We start from the raw sequence: 16,101 nt of genomic DNA on the forward strand, positions 1-16,101 counted from the left end.
AATTTTATAAAGAACCAGATTCATTCTATAATTATATGACTTAAAGGTCCTACTTTTATATAAACCATTACGTAAAGGAAGACTATATGAGATTAAAGAGGCTATTCACACATCTGTTCGAACTCATTATTTGGCATTAGTAAAATTTTATGACATTATGAAGGGTAGCTCTTTATTTCCTATTTTAAAAACATTTTATTGATTTTTTTACAGAGGAAGGAGAGGGATAGAGAGAAACATTAATCAGCTGCCTCCTGCACACTCCCTACTGCAGTTGTTCTCAACTTTTTTAATGCCGCGACCCTTTACTATATTCCTCATGTTGTGTTGACCCCCGATGATAAAATTATTTGCGTTGCTATTTCTCACAGGTTGAGAACCACTAGCAGGGTCGCCTACGACCATCGGAAAACACAGATATTTGCATTACGATTAACAGTAGCAGAATTACAGTTGAGGTAGCAACGAAAATAATTTTATGGTTGTGGGTCACCACAACATGAGGGTCGTGGCATTAGAAAGGTTGAGAACCACTGCCCTACATATCCATATGTGCCCACAACAAAGGTACCTGCCCTACCTAGACCCGAATTGAATGTGGGACCCTTGAGTCAGCAGGCCGACGCTCTATCCACTGAGCCAAACCAGTCAGGGCTATTTCCTGTTTTAATAGATGACACCATATCTCTTACTAGAAGCTAGACATGAAAGAATATATTTCCTCTAGTTTATCAGTGTGCTATGACTATCAATCTCAAGTTTACTAATTTTTCATTCTCCTTTTTCTTTTGTTTGCTTCTCTTTTGAAGGCTGAGTATGAGTTTATCAGCTCTGGTCTCTACCTAGTTGTGTTATTGCACTTGTGCGAACAAAGCTTTTCTGATATGATGGGAAATACAAGTGAACCAAGCACACGAGTCCGAGTAAGTAATGATGGAGGGGGGCGGAAGGGAGGGTGTGATGTGCCAGATGTTTGCTTTGGAAAGCAGATTGTTTTATATGCTCATATTCTATTTCCTTTGAGGACTTCTTGTGTTAAAATGTGTCTTAAAAATGAAAACATAGATTTTAATAGAAATTGCTATCTTCTATATCAAGCAGCCTAATTTTCTCATAAAGCTATTTTAGAGAATTTTCTAGCTCTTAAAGGTAATTGGAATATATTTTAGTGAAAAACAGAATTGGAAACACCAAGGGGGAAAAGTTCTCTTTTTAATTGTGAGGAGAGGAGGATACCTTAGAAATATAACCTAGAAATCTGAACTCCAAAAACCATGAGAGAACAAGGAAATGAACTTCCATTTATTTGTTGTCATGTAAAAGCTTACCAATGTACTAATTTTTAAGTGAGTCCATAATATAAACTATTTTATTTTAGATAATGGACTATTTGGTATTTCCTAGGTAATAAATTATTACCTTAATTTAACACTTAAGCTAGCTGTTAGGTAGCTGTAAATGATGCAGTTTGCCTCAGTGTACCAGAGGAAATTTGCATGCTGCTACCATGTCCATTTTGTGTAGCAGAGGCTCTACATCTCATTACTGTAATAATCTGAATACTTCATATCTTTAAATAGGTTCATAAACCTTTTTTATATAAGTGTTCATTTTAGTGACAATTTAACAGTTTATGGTATTTTTTAAATTATAAAAATGTGTATTATACATTGGTAAAACATTTTTCTGTAACAATCATATGCACATTATTATACCTGTGAGCCATTTGACAGATTATCATCATTGAGGAAAAGAGAATGAACAGTCTTAAGACCATCCAGAATTTGAGCAAAGATCTCTTAACTTCTTAGTATTTTAGAAATAATAGTACCACCTAAATCTAGTTAATGCCATAAAATGATTCTCTCTTAAGAATGAATAAACCATATAAAGTATATAATAAGGTCTATTGAGTTCATGCCTTTTTAAAAAGCTGTAGTCAAATTAATATTAAAGTGCAAGTCATTTTTATGATTAAAAAAAATACAAAATCAGGTGCAATACTTCTGCACATTTACATAACAAAATACTCCTGTTTTAATTTTCTGAATTGACCACTAAAATTGAATTCATGAATCCAACTTCTAAAGTTTTATTTTTTTCATAATTGTTGCATTACATTTATGCAAGAGAAATGTTATTTGATACAAATTCTGCATTTGCTCCCAATTTCTACATGCTTAATACATGATTAATTTATTATAATTTATAAAGAATTTAAAACAATATCCTTAAGCTTAGTAATTTTTGGTGTGGGTCAAGAAAGACCCCCCTATTTAAAGGCTTAAAAATGGTGTTTGACTTTTTAAATAGAAATGAAACTCCTATACTGAATCTCTCTTCAAATCCATTTGCAACATTTCAACTACTGTATTTTTTTCTGCATTGTTTCTAGTTTATTAACCTTGCAAGAACTCTTCAGGCACATATGGAAGATCTCGAAAGTAGGTGGAATTTCCCCTCCCCAGACTTGTTGAATTTACTGTTGCAAATTAAACTCACAGAGCAAAGCCTTATGTATATATTCTCTCAAATTAGAGCTTCATTTATAGCCTTAATAATACTATTGATATGGGAAAGACTGACATTAGGTTTTTTAAAACATTTTTTTTAATGGCACTAATTTTAAAGTACAGAAGATCTGCTTTTAACCACCAGTACATTTTATTTTCAATAAAATTTTGTTTCTGATCACCTTAATTTTCACACTTAAGACGTTTGACTAGTAATCAAACGACACTTTTTAATCTTTTAGATTTTTGTATTTGTGCATGAAATTTTATTTGTTATTCAGCTTTGTTAGATCATAAAAGATTTTCCTGGGTTTATGACATAAAAGATTTTCCTGGGTAGAAAAATAGGGGTAAAACAGCACTAATTCTGAGTTCATAACAGAAGCCATAGTTTGTGGGTTGTTTCTTTTTAGTTTTGCTCCTTGTTCAGGTTCTCATGGACATCTTTAGATCCTGTTCTAGGATTAGGTCTTCTGCCTGGGCTCCTATATGAAGGCATTTAATGTCCAAATCTTTACAGGCATTTGTACAACATACCAACTTCTCAAAGTCCTACAACCTCCATGGTGCTTCATACCAGGTGGACGCAGATACTGGTGGCTCTGAAATAATTCCTGGGACTCCAAGATTACCCTGTTTAGTACTTTTTCACCCAAAGCAAGTGGTTCCCCCTGAACAAATTTGAATGCACTTTTTGAAGTGTTTTAAAATATGTATTCTCCAATTGATTGATTACCTTTTATATCATCTTCAAAATACTTGAAGTGTTGTCTGTAGTGTGCATAACATTTTCATCTTTAGTGAGTGTTCATCTTTTGAAATAAGATTTGAGGCGGGTTTAGTTCTCATAAGAACTTTTTAATTCTTTGATTACTCTTAAGATAATGGATTTTTTATCATTCTGTGCTATTTTTAAGTTTTAAAAAGAGTTAATGGTACAACCAGATAATGCATTTTTAGAATTTTAATTAGTATGTGTAAAAATGGTACATAAAAGAGTCAAATGGTATATTAAATGGTATGAAAATCTTTTTTCCCTTATGTCATCTTATCCCTTTTTTTTAAATAATAATTTATAGTTTGTCAGCTATAATTTCAGTATTTTCCCCAGATTCTTTTTATTTTTATTTTTTATTTTTACATTCTCTTATAATTCAGTTCCCTAAACATAACGGTGTCAACTCCTAAGCATGAGAGAGAGGAAAAAAGATGGAGGTGAAATATATTCAAACTCAGCTGAGAATGAAAGATGTTGTGAATACTACAAGTTAACTACCAAATAAATACCAGCATATTAACATTTTGAACATGGGTTCTGACTGAATTTTTACCTGTGGAATAAATAAAATAGGAAACATAAGTTCTTTAAAAAGCAATTTACTTTTAGTTTGTTACTGCTCCATGATACAGCATAAAACTTAACCCCTTGTGTTTATGCATACATGAGCTTTATGCTTGTTATCATTTACTAAAAATAAATTTAAGTTTTCTGCAAGATCAACGAATAGACTGAGAAACTATATATGTAGCACAGTTTTTTGGTGGAAGTCAGGGTACTCTTAAATTATCTAGTGTTAACACAAGAGTAAATGCTCTTGATAATAGGTGAAATGGCAATTCAATGTTTATTTTAGTGAACTTCCATTTTCCTCAACATGTAGAGCAGTTTACAGAATACTTACATTTTTCCTAAAGATATTTCAGGATGTTTCATATTAATTTTTTTTTTCTTTTTTTTTTTTTTTTACAGAGAAGAAGAGAGAGGGATAGAGAGTTAGAAACTTGAATGAGAGAGAAACATTGATCAGCTGCCTCCTGCACACCCCCTACTGGGGATGTGCCCTCAACCAAAGTATATGCCCTTGACCAGAATCAAACCTGTAATCTTTCAGTCTTCAGACTGATGCTCTAGCCCTGGTTAGGGCTCATATTAAATTCTTGAACCACTAGTGACTAAAATAAATTGAGGTCCGAAATGTTGCAAAATGTAAGTTTCTGGCAATATAGAGTTATAGGAGTTATTTCAACAAAAGGTTTTTACTGAATCCAATTATTTTACTTTAGCTATTTTGAATAACTAAGTAGAGCTTTTTCTAGGCATTGTATAGACACAGTTTTGATATAATTTGCAAGAATACCCAGTGCACATTTTTTTCCATTCTCACTGGATGCATCAAAACATGTTGCAGTGATAAGCCAGACTCAGGTGTATGAGAGCATTTGTTTTAAATTCACTTTTTCTCTATTGAAATTGACTAATATGAGTATAGACATCTCAGAAACTTTCTAGAAGATATTCTTGAACCACATTTTAAAACATTTTTGTTTTTATAGAAGCTAACATAAAAAGATTTGGGGGTGGGACATTGTGGAATGGCATTACCCACAGTCATACTACCCTAACCCTGCCATAGCATCATTTTGACCAAAGAGTGTACTGCATTGGGATTTTATTTTACAAGTCATTGCTCTTCTGGCTTCATATTTACACTTCCGTTCTCATCCCCCTTAAAATCATTCTTGATCATCCTCTTTTCTTTCAACAGCTTCAGAGGATGATTCTGAAGAAGATGGAGAACATAACAGAACATTTGATATTGCCTAACTTCATATAAGACAAATGGATGATCTGTTAACAAGTGTTTATTAAAACTGGCAATTAAGTATGAGTTAATTTTGTGGGGGAATGCCTATTAAATACATGATATAAATAAAATGAATAAATATGTATATATACACACACACATACGTTGCGTGTGTGTGTGTGTAATATATATATATATATATATTCATTCTCAAGTGTTGCTGAATTAAAATTCTACTTGCTGGACCTTTTAACATGGCCAGTGAGTCTAATGTTAATAAACTGGTAATCAAAAGTGTTTTTCTTTTAGGTGAGTGGGGAAGTATTATATTGTTTTAAATAAGCAATCCTACAACCCTTTTTTTTGTTCTGATTATTGTAGTCATATTTATGAAAATGGTTCGTGTTTTAGCCCTTTGGTAGTGAAAAAAAAAAAAAGACTAAACTATGCTTTCAAAATAAAATGCCAAATGGCACCTAATTATTTTTCCTTTTAAAATGCCTTAAGTTGCAGTCTAATTTACATAATCATTTGCTTCCAGTGTTTAAAAAGAATGAGTAATGGGGAGTAAGTTATGAAGAGCATTGTATTAGGTGTCCAAATTTACTTTAAATTCTAAATTTATTTAGTGGTAATATCTAATTTTTTAAAAAGTATATAAAATTAAAATGTATAAATGATGGATACATTTTTGTATTGATTTGAAAAATGCAGGTTATATTTGATAGGCCATAGTATGTAGATATTCCTTTAGGAATATTTCAGCTCTAAATTATACCAGAATTGCCAGTCAAGTGCTATTTGGTAAAACGAAAATTATTGCAATCTCAAGTTAATGGAATATTTTTAAATCCCACATTCAAAGTTTAAAACACTGGTTTTCAGTATGTTTTTTAGTGTTGTCACTTCTTCGTAAATAAAAACCTGTTTGAATCCTGATCGTTTTTAACTGTTCTTATTAATTTGTGCATTTATTTAGTAGCTTTCTATTTTTCACTACATTGGAGAAAAAAAGAACTTTACCTTCACCATGAATAGATCTACACTGGGGCCATGCGTTGTGTATAGTACCAGAACAGTTTTTTCTCTGTGAGCAACATAGCACACACTCAAAAACACTTTCAAATGGTTTTAGGTTGAATAAAGTCTTAGGCCATGGCAACAAACTTCTTTTTCCAAATATAAATAAAAACCATGTAGTTTCTCAAATCTGAATCAACAGTTTGTTGGTCCTCTTGTAAAACCTTGGCTTAAAATAAAGTATACTGATTGGCTTTGTAGCTTGAAACATTTGCTTCTGGTGCTCAAAATAGACTTCAAATCTTATAGCAAGAATTTTATTAAATTTTCAAATTCCATATCATACAAAAATATAAATGATTCTAAAACATCTGCTCAACTTGTTAGTTTTGCATTCATTACCTTATGTAAAGCAAAAATGCTAATTTAAGAAGGCCAGTTTCCGTATCTATTCTGTGCGTCCTTAGGATTGTTTGAAACATTTATACTTTTACTAGAACTCAGTATGAAAACTAAAGTGTCTTTTTCTTTAACCCACAAGTTTTTTATTTGAAAAATTAAATGTTAAAAATTCCATTGGTATACATACAATTTTATAGTTGTTTTAAATGCTAAGTGACAGTGGCTTGAGCAATTTTTTTTTATAGTTCTTAGCACTACATATTTAATATTGTATTTGCTTCTGATATCTGTAAATGTAAGAAATATCCATTTGTTAGTACAAACTATGAACAAAAATGGGACACCATACACTTTGCTACAAAGATTGCAAATTTCTAGGAAAATGTAATGTCATTCTCTCTAGGTATCTGCCAAATTAACTAGGCCATGATCTTAAAGAAAGCGATTTAAACATTCTGAGTATAAACAAACATGCATATTATTTGTTAATAAAAATATAGATTTGAATGCTCCAGTTAATATGTTGACCTTTAAATAGAAATAAGGGCCTGTTTTACAGATGTTCTGATACATAAAGAAAATTAAGATTTAACATTTTACCAGGGTCCTCTAATAACTTGTTTGAAAAATGAAACAAACATGGGGGGTGGTGAGGGGTCAGTTTAAAACAGCCGTTTTGCAAGAGGTGCCATTAGGTAGAAGTTAATAAAAATGAACAGAAGGAATTAGTTGTATGAGTATTGAGTGGAAGAGGAGGGGAGATTCTGGAGCAGCACTAACCAGTGAAAGTGAAAATATTTTAAGTTGCATGTGAGTTGAGCATTTGAAATATTGCTAGTGCAATTGAGGAAATGAACTAAGTTATTTTTAATTGAAAAGCCACACGTTTTGTGGGTGCTACAAGTTACCATATTGGCCATTGTAGAGATTTGTGACAATAGGAGAAAGTATTGAGGAGGAGATTGGGATTGTTTTATTAAACTCCTAGAGAGCAAGAAGGAATTCCAGTATCATGTTCACTGTCTTTAGTATTACTTACCTAGAGGAACTGTGCATGTGAAATTCATGCATGGGGGAGGGGTTGTCTCAGCCCAGCTTGCACCCTCTGCAAGCTGGGTCCCCTTGAGGGACTGTCTATTTAAGCCCAATCCTGGACATTCCTCTCACAATCCAGGACTTCTGGCTCCCAACTACTCCCCTGCCAGCAGGATCGATGCCTAACTGCTCCCCTGCCAACCTGATTGCCCCTAATTGCCCTCCCCTGCTGGCCTGATTGCCTACAACTACCCTTCCCTGCCAGCCATCTTGTGTGTGGGAGTGATGGTCAGTTTGCATATTACCTCTATTATATAGGATAGCTTATCAATAATACCCTTCTAAATCACCACATGAAAAATTTTAAAGCTGGTTTTTAGTTTTTATTCTGCTTGTTCTTTAAGCTTTCCTTCAAGTAAAAAGTAACATTTAGAGAGGTGGTTAAAACCACTAACATACCTTAAGATCATTCCTTTTTCAAATGCGATGAAGGATGTTACAGAAATAAGGATATATACCATAAAAACTCGTGAGGTTTTATATTAAAGTCTTACAAGAACCATTGCCAACATATTTGATGTTTTAACCCGAGATTTCCAAAGTTTCAGTCAAACTGAACAGCATGTTCATTTTCTTCTGCAACTACCAAAACACAGTCGTCGTTATAAGGTGATTGGGGTGCAGCTGAGAAAACTGTGGTGAAACCAGAATGCAAATTTCTTTTGTACAGGAACCAAACTATTGCTCCCAAAACTGTCAAAATCACTGTGCTAGCAATCACCAAAGCTGTTATCAAAATGTGGTTATCTATAAAGGAAAAGACAAAAGAAAATATGGGAAATCAGGTTCATAAATTGCTAATATTGTATTGGGGGGACACTAATAATAGTTTCATCATGTAAATACTTGCCTATTTAGGGAATTTCCCACACTGAGAAAATTAAGATTATCAGGTTTATATTTTTGGCTTGAACACAACTGCCGTATTTTAAAATTTCAGGTAAATTTTGCAATTCTCTAAGATTCAAAAATCCCTTTTTGTTTTTTGAATTTATTCAAATAACTATGTATTTTTGTATTCCTGAAGTAATTGTGTACAACCTTGCAGTTTTGGCTACCGAAACCTTGGAACTTTTCTGTATGAATTTAGTTCAATAATTCAAGCAAAAATCACTCTGTTTAGGAGTCAGGAGGAGGACAGTGCTGTGAGGAAGGTAATTTTATTTCATAGTAAAAGTAAATGAAGAGAAATCCCAGAATTGTTTATTCTTTAAAAATGTATTTTTGCATTGAGATTACTAAAATATTCTCATAACGCTCTTTTCAGCTGGTGCTTGTTAAAGTGAGACTGGGGCCAAAACTGGTTTGGCTCAGTGGATAGAGCATCAGCCTGCGGACTGAAAGGTCCCAGGTTCGATTCCGGTCAAGGGCATTTACCTTAGTTGTGGGCAAATCCCTGGTAGGGGGTGTGCAAGAGGCAGCTGATTGATGATTCTCTCTCATTGATGTTTCTAACTCTCTATCCCTCTCTCTCCCTCTCTGTAAAAAAATCAATAAAATATATTTTTTTAAAAATCTGTAAACTGCAAATGGGGTTCTTTCCTAATTAGTTGTTTTTATTAAACTTAACATAGCCCATTTGTAGTATAGCATTCTGACTCGACCAGTGTAGACATACTACTATTATTTCAATTTATTAATGAATCCTATCTAATAAAGAGGGAATATGCTATTTGACTACCATGCCCTTACAAAGATGGCAGCACCCACAGCCAATAAGGAGGGAATATGCTGATTGACTGCTACACCCTCAAAGATGGCAGTGCTCATTCCTCAGTCCTGCCGGGGCACAGGCAAGCCTCCAATGGCAACTGCCCAAATACCCAGAGCTGCCCAAGTCTTAGGTAACCCAGGCCAGCCTAGGCTTGCACTGCTGCCAATGGCAACAGCAGAGGTGTGATGGAGGTGTCACCTTCCCCTGATCACAGGGTTGCCTCCTGGACTGAGAGGTGGCAGGTCAGGCTGAGGGACCTCCTCCCCCTCCAGTGTATGAGTTTTCATACTCTGGGCCTCTGTATAATAATCAGTAATAACCACTTAAGTGATTATATAACAGCTAGAGGCCTGGTGCATGAAATTCATGCACGGAGGGAAAGGGGTGTCTCTCAACCCAGCCTGCACCCACTCCAATCTGGGATCCCTCTCACAGTCCAGGACTGTTGGCTCCCAAAGGGAACCAAAAAAATAAGGGCAAAAGACTTGAACAGGCATTTCACAAGATACTGGAATGGCTGATAAACATGGTAAGTGCTCAACATTCTTTATCAGGGACTTGAAAAATTTACAGTAATTATGTACCCAGTTGAATGGTAAAAATTAAATAGCATGGTAAGTACCATCCTGGGGTTGGTAAGCAAGTGGAACTTGTATACACTTGCAGTAGGAATGTAATGTCGTTCAGCCACTTAGAAAAATTACTCAGGCCTGGCCAGCATGGCTCAGTGGTTGAGCGTCACCCTGTGAACCAGGAAGTTATTGTTAGATTCCTAGTCAGAGCACATGCTTGGATTGCAGGCTGCATCCCCAGTGGAGGGCATGCAGGGGGCTGCTGATCAGTGATTCTCATCATTGATATTTCTCTCCTCCCTCTCTCAAATCAATAAAAATATATTTTTTAAAACTCAGTGGTTTCTAATAAAACTGAATATATTAGCTACCTTATAACCTTGCAATTCCATTCTGGAATATTTTTAAACATCAAATTGTATTTTCTCATTGAATTTTATTATCTATTTTTGTTGAAATCACTGCAACCTTTTGTTTAAAGAAACCTGACCTCAGTTATAATTCATGAAGCATCTCTCTTAAAGCTTTATTAAATGAATTTTTGAAAGCTACAGGTAATTACATGGTTCAAAAGCAAAATTATACAAGGCAAACAATGAGAAATCTCCCATTCTGTCTCCATTCTACTCAATTCCACTCAATGAAAATGAGACTATAGGTCCAAAGAAACATTTGAAATTTCATAGGCAGCCCTATCATATCAGTGCTAAACTAGAAATGATCTAAATACTCATAACAAATAGAATTGGCAACTGGTACATTTATAAATACTATGTAATAATAGAAAAATTATATACATATGTACATACCTATGTGTGTGTGAATATAACAAACATGGATGAACTAAAATTCCTGAGTGAGAGCACCAGAGTTAACATTTATGTGAAGTTCAATAAAAGCAACTATAATACTTGGTGATAGAAGACATAGTGTTACCTGTGGGGTGGATGGGAGTGGGGTGGACATCCATGGGAAGGAGCATGATGGAACAGCTTGTGTGATGGAAAGGTTCTATATCTTCATGGTATACACAGTGTATACATGAGCAACCACCAAGCTGTGCATTTAAGATTTGTGCAGTTTACCCTGTTATTTATACTTCAAAATATGGAGACGAAAACTATACTATCCAATTGGCAAAAATCCAAAAGTCAATGGTATGATGTCAATATTAATAGAAGTTATATGTTCACTTTCAGTGTAGCAATTACATTCAGGTAATTCAGATAAACATTTTTGTGCAAGGTGAAGATGTTTTTGTGCAAAAGGATTCACTCTATAAAAGAAAATGTCTGGAAATAACCCAATAATCTGAAGCTGGTAAAATTCATACAATGGAAGCGTAAATAACTATGTATATCAATACAGTGTATGTAGTTGTAAAAAAGGATCAATCTATAGGTAATGATATGGAGAGAGACCTAAAATATACTAGTGAATAAAAAGGGGCAAACCAAATCAAATATCTGTTGCTTACTGGCAAAAGAAACACTAGGCAGTTGAAGAAATGGAAATGATACCTAGTAAAGATAAATGCAGGATGAGGAAAAGATGGGAGACAGATTTTCCAGGGTTTGCAGTATACAGTTTTGCTTTTGAACCATGTAAATACATATATTAACGTCAGCTTTTTAAAGGTGTGTTTAGAAAGCCCTCAAGACATATTACATCTGAGGGGAAATTTTTTTGAACAAAAGATAGTCATTTCCCACAAAAACATATTGGAGTTCAATGAGAAAATTTGGTGTTTTAAAAAATGTTCATTTCATAATTGTAGTTAATCAAAGAGATCTTTCTACATTTGTATAAAAATTGATCTACTTTATATTAAATAACTTTTTAGAGAGGGTCATTAGTGAAAAAATTTTAAGAAAAGATCATTACATACCTGATAAATATTTCTTTTCATATGGAACTAAAATACAAAAAAAAAATTAAAATTAAAATTTTTAGTATTCTAAGATTGCCTTTAAATACTTTCAAAGCAGTTAAAAATAAACCCTTTAATAGCTTAATAGTATCCATTCCTATTTCTTGGTATTGCCTTTATCTGTTTTGAACTTAGTTTTTAATAAAAGATGTAGAGATTTTACAAAATGCATTAGTTTGGTAGTGGAAAAAGAATAAGGAGGCTCAAGAAAAAAATGAAATGAGGCAAGTAAGAGGAATTTGGTTGGGAGAGTGTACAAAACATTAAAATTAAAGTACACAGTTGTAACTTTTTACCTCAACATGGATTTACTCATGATATATGATGTTTCAAAGTTATAATTTAATTAAAAATTTGGTTTATATAATGGTTCCCTAAGGCACAGTAAATGAACAGCAAAAAACAAAAACACAATAAATACTGGAAGTTGAATGCTACTATCATAAAACTATGACAAATTTTATATAATTACTATAAAACACTAGTCAAGAACTCTGCTGAAGTAAGTAAAATATATCTAGCTTCAGATATCAAGAAAGAAAATAATCAGAGGCAGATGTATAGTTTTGGTTTACAGTTAAAGTAGAAGGAGGTATTACTAAAGATGCTAAGTAGAAAATGGCTGTCTTTATTTCACACACTCCAAAATTATATTTTGAAATTTTAAGTGTTTAATGAAAAAAACAATTATTTCTAAAACTTAGAACAAAGTTTATGTAATGTTTAATAATAACATCAAATTGTTGTGGGTCAGGCCCTGGCTGGTGTGGCTCCGTTGGTTGGAGTGTTGTCTTGTGCACCAAAGGGTCGAGAGTTCAATATTGGGTCAGGGGACATACCCAGGTTTCAGGTTCCATCCCTAGTCGGGAGGCACCCATTGGTGTTTCTCTCTCTCTCTCCCTCCCCCCTTTCCTCTCTAAAATCAATAAATAACATCCTCTGGTGAGGATTTTTTAAAAACTTCAATGTTTTGGGTCAGGATACTTTTGTTCACCAGAAAGTATTGTGATGGATCAGAAGAAAACTTATACTTTAATCCAGAATAAATTATAAACTACAATAAAAATTTTCTTTGCCCAAAGAAAACATATTCATTCTTGTACAGAATCAATTTTTTTGTAAACTAACATTAAAATCCTGGAATCTTCTTTCACCACTTCCACTGTTAAAATCACATGCTAAGGGGCTATGATAATTCCTCTGAAAAAAAGGAATTTTGACCTCTTACAAGCTCTAAGAATAAGCAGATAGAATAAAAGTATGTGTGGTTCAAAACAAGCCAGTCAGAGAAAGACAAGTACCACATGATCTCACTTACTTATATGTGGACTCTAATGAACAAAATAAACTGACCAACAAAAAAGATCCAGACGTTGAAGCATGGAATAGACTGACATATTTCAGAGGGGTGGGGAGAAATTAACCAATGAATTTATATATGCATATATGCTTATATGCATAGCCCATGGACAGACAATAGTTAGGGGAAGACCAGGGAAGGGAACATCTCTTTAAGTATGTGGTTCACCTGATCTGGCTCAACCTTTGAAATGTAAGAGAATTAATGCTTGACTTCTAAGAGATTGGGGAACAAACCACCCTAATATAATCTGAAGTTTTATCCCCTCCCCTGAGGCGTACTTATCTCAAAGAAAATTATTTCAAAACCATCTTTCCCACATCTTTTAAGATTGGGAAAAGGTCTTCAATTATACTTACTAGCTGCTTTACAAAGGGCTCCTGGCACAGAAGAAACTTCACAATTTCCTTTTTTCCATTCACCGGTCGTGGTGTGCAAAAAGGCACAGGTGTCAACCAGATCCTCCTCTTCATCTTCATCTGTCCACTTACCAAAAGTCATATTTGACTTATCAAACCACTTGAAACTCTGATCTGTCAGTAAAGAATATTTTCAACATTATCAGTATAAAACCCAAAGGGTCTAGGATTAAAAGTAGAAAGTTAGAAAGGTATGTCTAGTCTACACATTTGGATTTTAATTAGAAAAGGAACATATCCTGTGTACAGGTCAACCAAAGGTATCGGTTCAAGAAGGTTCTGCAGATCTCATATTTGTACAGAAAAAATATATTAGTGGGAAATAGCCAAGAAAATAAATTATTAATAGTAACCTTAATAATTTCATTTTGAAAATATTTATGTATTTTCTATTTTCTACAGTGATAATAAATACATTTAGCTGTCCATCTGTATCATAATCACGGACATTGGTACTGATTTTTATAATCCTACCATATTACAAAATTGCTGAACCTAGAACCACATTTTAATCCAGGCAAAAGAACCAACTTTGATTCTCACATGTGAAACACATTGAGCTGCGCAGGGGAAAGCTGTGGTACAAGTCATGGGTGATGCTGAAACTACAGTCCTTGGACATCAGAGGAAACACCACCTTGAACTAGGGAATTAAAGAATATAAAGAAAGTCACCAGTTTTACTAAAGTTAAGGGGGGGAAAAAGGATATATCTCAAGATTAATAGCACTTACCATCGGTGTCAAAAAACATGCCTAGTAGGATATCATCCGGGCTTTTCCATTGCTTTTTTAAAGTGTCCAGTATAAAAGCATTTTCTTCTTCATTGTGTATGCTTATCATGTCTGCTCCTGAAATCATTTTAGGTAGGAAAAGAGTCACCATCTTCCCAGAACCAATGAAAACCAAATGAAGTATATAAAATTATATAGTATTAAAATACATAATTATATTTTTACATTTTTAATTTAGCTTTAAAATATGCACATCTGAAGAGCACATAATCACTCATGAGAAAAGTAAAATAAAGTGATGTAAATTGAGCAGAATCATTTTATACTTTATTTCATTCACCTATAGTTGGTAATCTCACTATCATGAAAACAAACATCATGAAGAGGCTTGAGCAGTAAAACACATTTAATGCATCTCTCAACTTTTTCCCACTGTCCACTTTAACGATCTTGGGCCCTCCTACCCTCATTTCACAAGTATAGAGGGGAGAAGCTCTAACCACACTCAGGAGACCTGCAAAGGAGGGCAACTTGCCTCAATAGTCCTAAGCCCTAGTCAAGTTCAAGTAACAAGCAGCGTCTCTGACTTACCTCACTTACCTCGCCTTCATGCTCCTGCTGCCCAAAGCCCGTTCCTTCCCATATTTTCCCTGGTTATCCTTAGAACTAAGTCCTGGCAAATGACAAAGATGGTCCCCGATCACCCCATCGCCAGTCATTGCTATCCCCTCAATGGCCCTGTCCCCTCCCTCTGCTTGCTGCCACCCATCTTAGCGCCGCCCACTCACTGGCCCTGTCCCCTCCAACTGGTTGGACAATTTGCATATTAGGCTTTTATTATATAGGATATGTACCACCATGTAAAGATATTTTCAGGGAAAATGTGGATTATATAACTTTTTTGTCTAATATCCATATGCAAACATTTATTAAAATGTATTTGCTTGGAGATGGGGAGTCTTGGAGACTTAACCAAAATGTTTTCAGTCATTACTTTTCCTTAAGGTAGGGCAATTTAGGATAATTTTGTTTCATTTAAAAAATATTTGCATGTGTTTTTCTAAGTTTTCTACAGTGATCATGCCTTGGTTGTGTAATTAAGAAAGAACTTTGCAAAGAAAAATAAGACTGACATTAAAATACTTAATAGTATTTTAATTAATCCCAAATCAAGATTCAGCAAGATTCTCCAGTTTTAACAACTCTGTGATGACTTTCTTATCAGTTCCACCAGCTGTCACCTCCTATCTATTGAATGTCATATAGACTTTCAATCTGTTTTACCCTAGTAATTACTTACTTATAATTTGAAATGTGACCAAAATGCCACATTAGAAAACTCCTTAAGAGAAATACTTTACCATGTTACACTTTAGGCATAAGTGTTGAGATTAGTTTTTTATCCTTTTCTCTGACCTTATAGCAGCCAGTGGAACCGAAATTATTTTTAACCTTTAACCTAATTAAGTACTGTACACTTAAATTACTATGTCGTTTTCTTCATCAAATGACAGCATAAGACCTTGAAGAATACATGCACACAAGCAATTTTTTAAAATGCATTATTGGTGACACTACCTGCTGAGATGTAATTTGGGTTTTTAATTCTTTTTATGGCTAATGACATAGTTCATAGATCACAAAAAAGGAAAGATTGAAAATACTCATTTTTTTTCTATTGATAATATATAAATTTAGGTTAAATGCTGCAAAATAAGAAACACTTTAGCCCCTCACAATTATTTTCCTAAAGGAATA

The 16,101-nt window shown here is 33.9% G+C and overlaps 2 protein-coding genes across 13 annotated transcripts in view; one reads left to right on the forward strand and one right to left on the reverse strand.

Annotated features, from left to right (window-relative positions):
* The window catches only part of MARCHF7 (membrane associated ring-CH-type finger 7), a 37,978-nt gene extending 31,941 nt beyond the window's left edge, over positions 1-6,037 (forward strand). For 4 of the 11 annotated variants that reach the window (XM_084891529.1, XM_084891525.1, XM_084891530.1 and 1 more), the window contains 3 exons: positions 810-923; positions 2,396-2,444; positions 5,060-6,037. In XM_084891529.1, the coding sequence (XP_084747655.1) occupies positions 810-923; positions 2,396-2,444; positions 5,060-5,118 (222 nt within the window). In that variant the 3' untranslated portion in view covers positions 5,119-6,037. The other 7 variants (XM_084891522.1, XM_084891523.1, XM_084891528.1 and 4 more) reach the window with 2 other exon arrangements.
* A 1,879-nt stretch (positions 6,038-7,916) lies between these two features.
* The window catches only part of CD302 (CD302 molecule), a 26,511-nt gene continuing 18,326 nt past the window's right edge, over positions 7,917-16,101 (reverse strand). Inside the window, exons 3-6 of one of the 2 annotated variants that reach the window (XM_084891562.1) lie at positions 14,344-14,460; positions 13,551-13,724; positions 11,790-11,816; positions 7,917-8,362 (exon numbers count right to left, since the gene is read on the reverse strand). In XM_084891562.1, coding sequence (XP_084747688.1) covers positions 8,160-8,362; positions 11,790-11,816; positions 13,551-13,724; positions 14,344-14,460 — 521 coding nt within the window. In that variant the 3' untranslated portion in view covers positions 7,917-8,159. The remainder of the gene's footprint in view (positions 8,363-11,789; positions 11,817-13,550; positions 13,725-14,343; positions 14,461-16,101) is intronic. The other variant, XM_084891563.1, reaches the window with a different exon arrangement.

Source organism: Pipistrellus hanaki (genome assembly GCF_964339955.1).
Source record: "Pipistrellus hanaki genome assembly, chromosome: 8".
NCBI classification, from domain to species: Eukaryota; Metazoa; Chordata; class Mammalia; order Chiroptera; family Vespertilionidae; genus Pipistrellus; species Pipistrellus hanaki.